Source organism: Penaeus monodon, chromosome 20 (genome assembly GCF_015228065.2).
Source record: "Penaeus monodon isolate SGIC_2016 chromosome 20, NSTDA_Pmon_1, whole genome shotgun sequence".
Lineage (NCBI taxonomy): Eukaryota > Metazoa > Arthropoda > Malacostraca > Decapoda > Penaeidae > Penaeus > Penaeus monodon.
In genome coordinates, this window is record NC_051405.1 from 39,767,889 (window position 1) to 39,768,100 (window position 212).

At 44.8% G+C, this 212-nt stretch overlaps 1 protein-coding gene across 1 annotated transcript in view; it reads right to left on the minus strand.

Moving 5' to 3' along the window:
- LOC119585992 (fibrillin-2-like) overlaps positions 1-212 on the minus strand; it is a 15,914-nt gene that overhangs the window by 6,026 nt on the left and 9,676 nt on the right. Inside the window, exon 9 of the mRNA XM_037934704.1 lies at positions 29-171. Coding sequence (XP_037790632.1) covers positions 29-171 — 143 coding nt within the window. The remainder of the gene's footprint in view (positions 1-28; positions 172-212) is intronic.

Here is a 212-nt window from a genome sequence, read left to right on the forward strand (position 1 = left end):
GTCCATTCCAGTGTTTATTTGTACTCACCTCAACGAAGAGACAGCAAACACAACCGTCCGGATAATTGGCAGGATAGTTGGGGGATAACCAGGTTTCGGTGCCGGTTGTGGACGGATAATTGGCTAGACTGACAATTATGGTCCTGTTACATGATCCACAAGCGCTCAGGACTGAAAGAACATGATGGAATGTACAGTGTATCAGTATAATA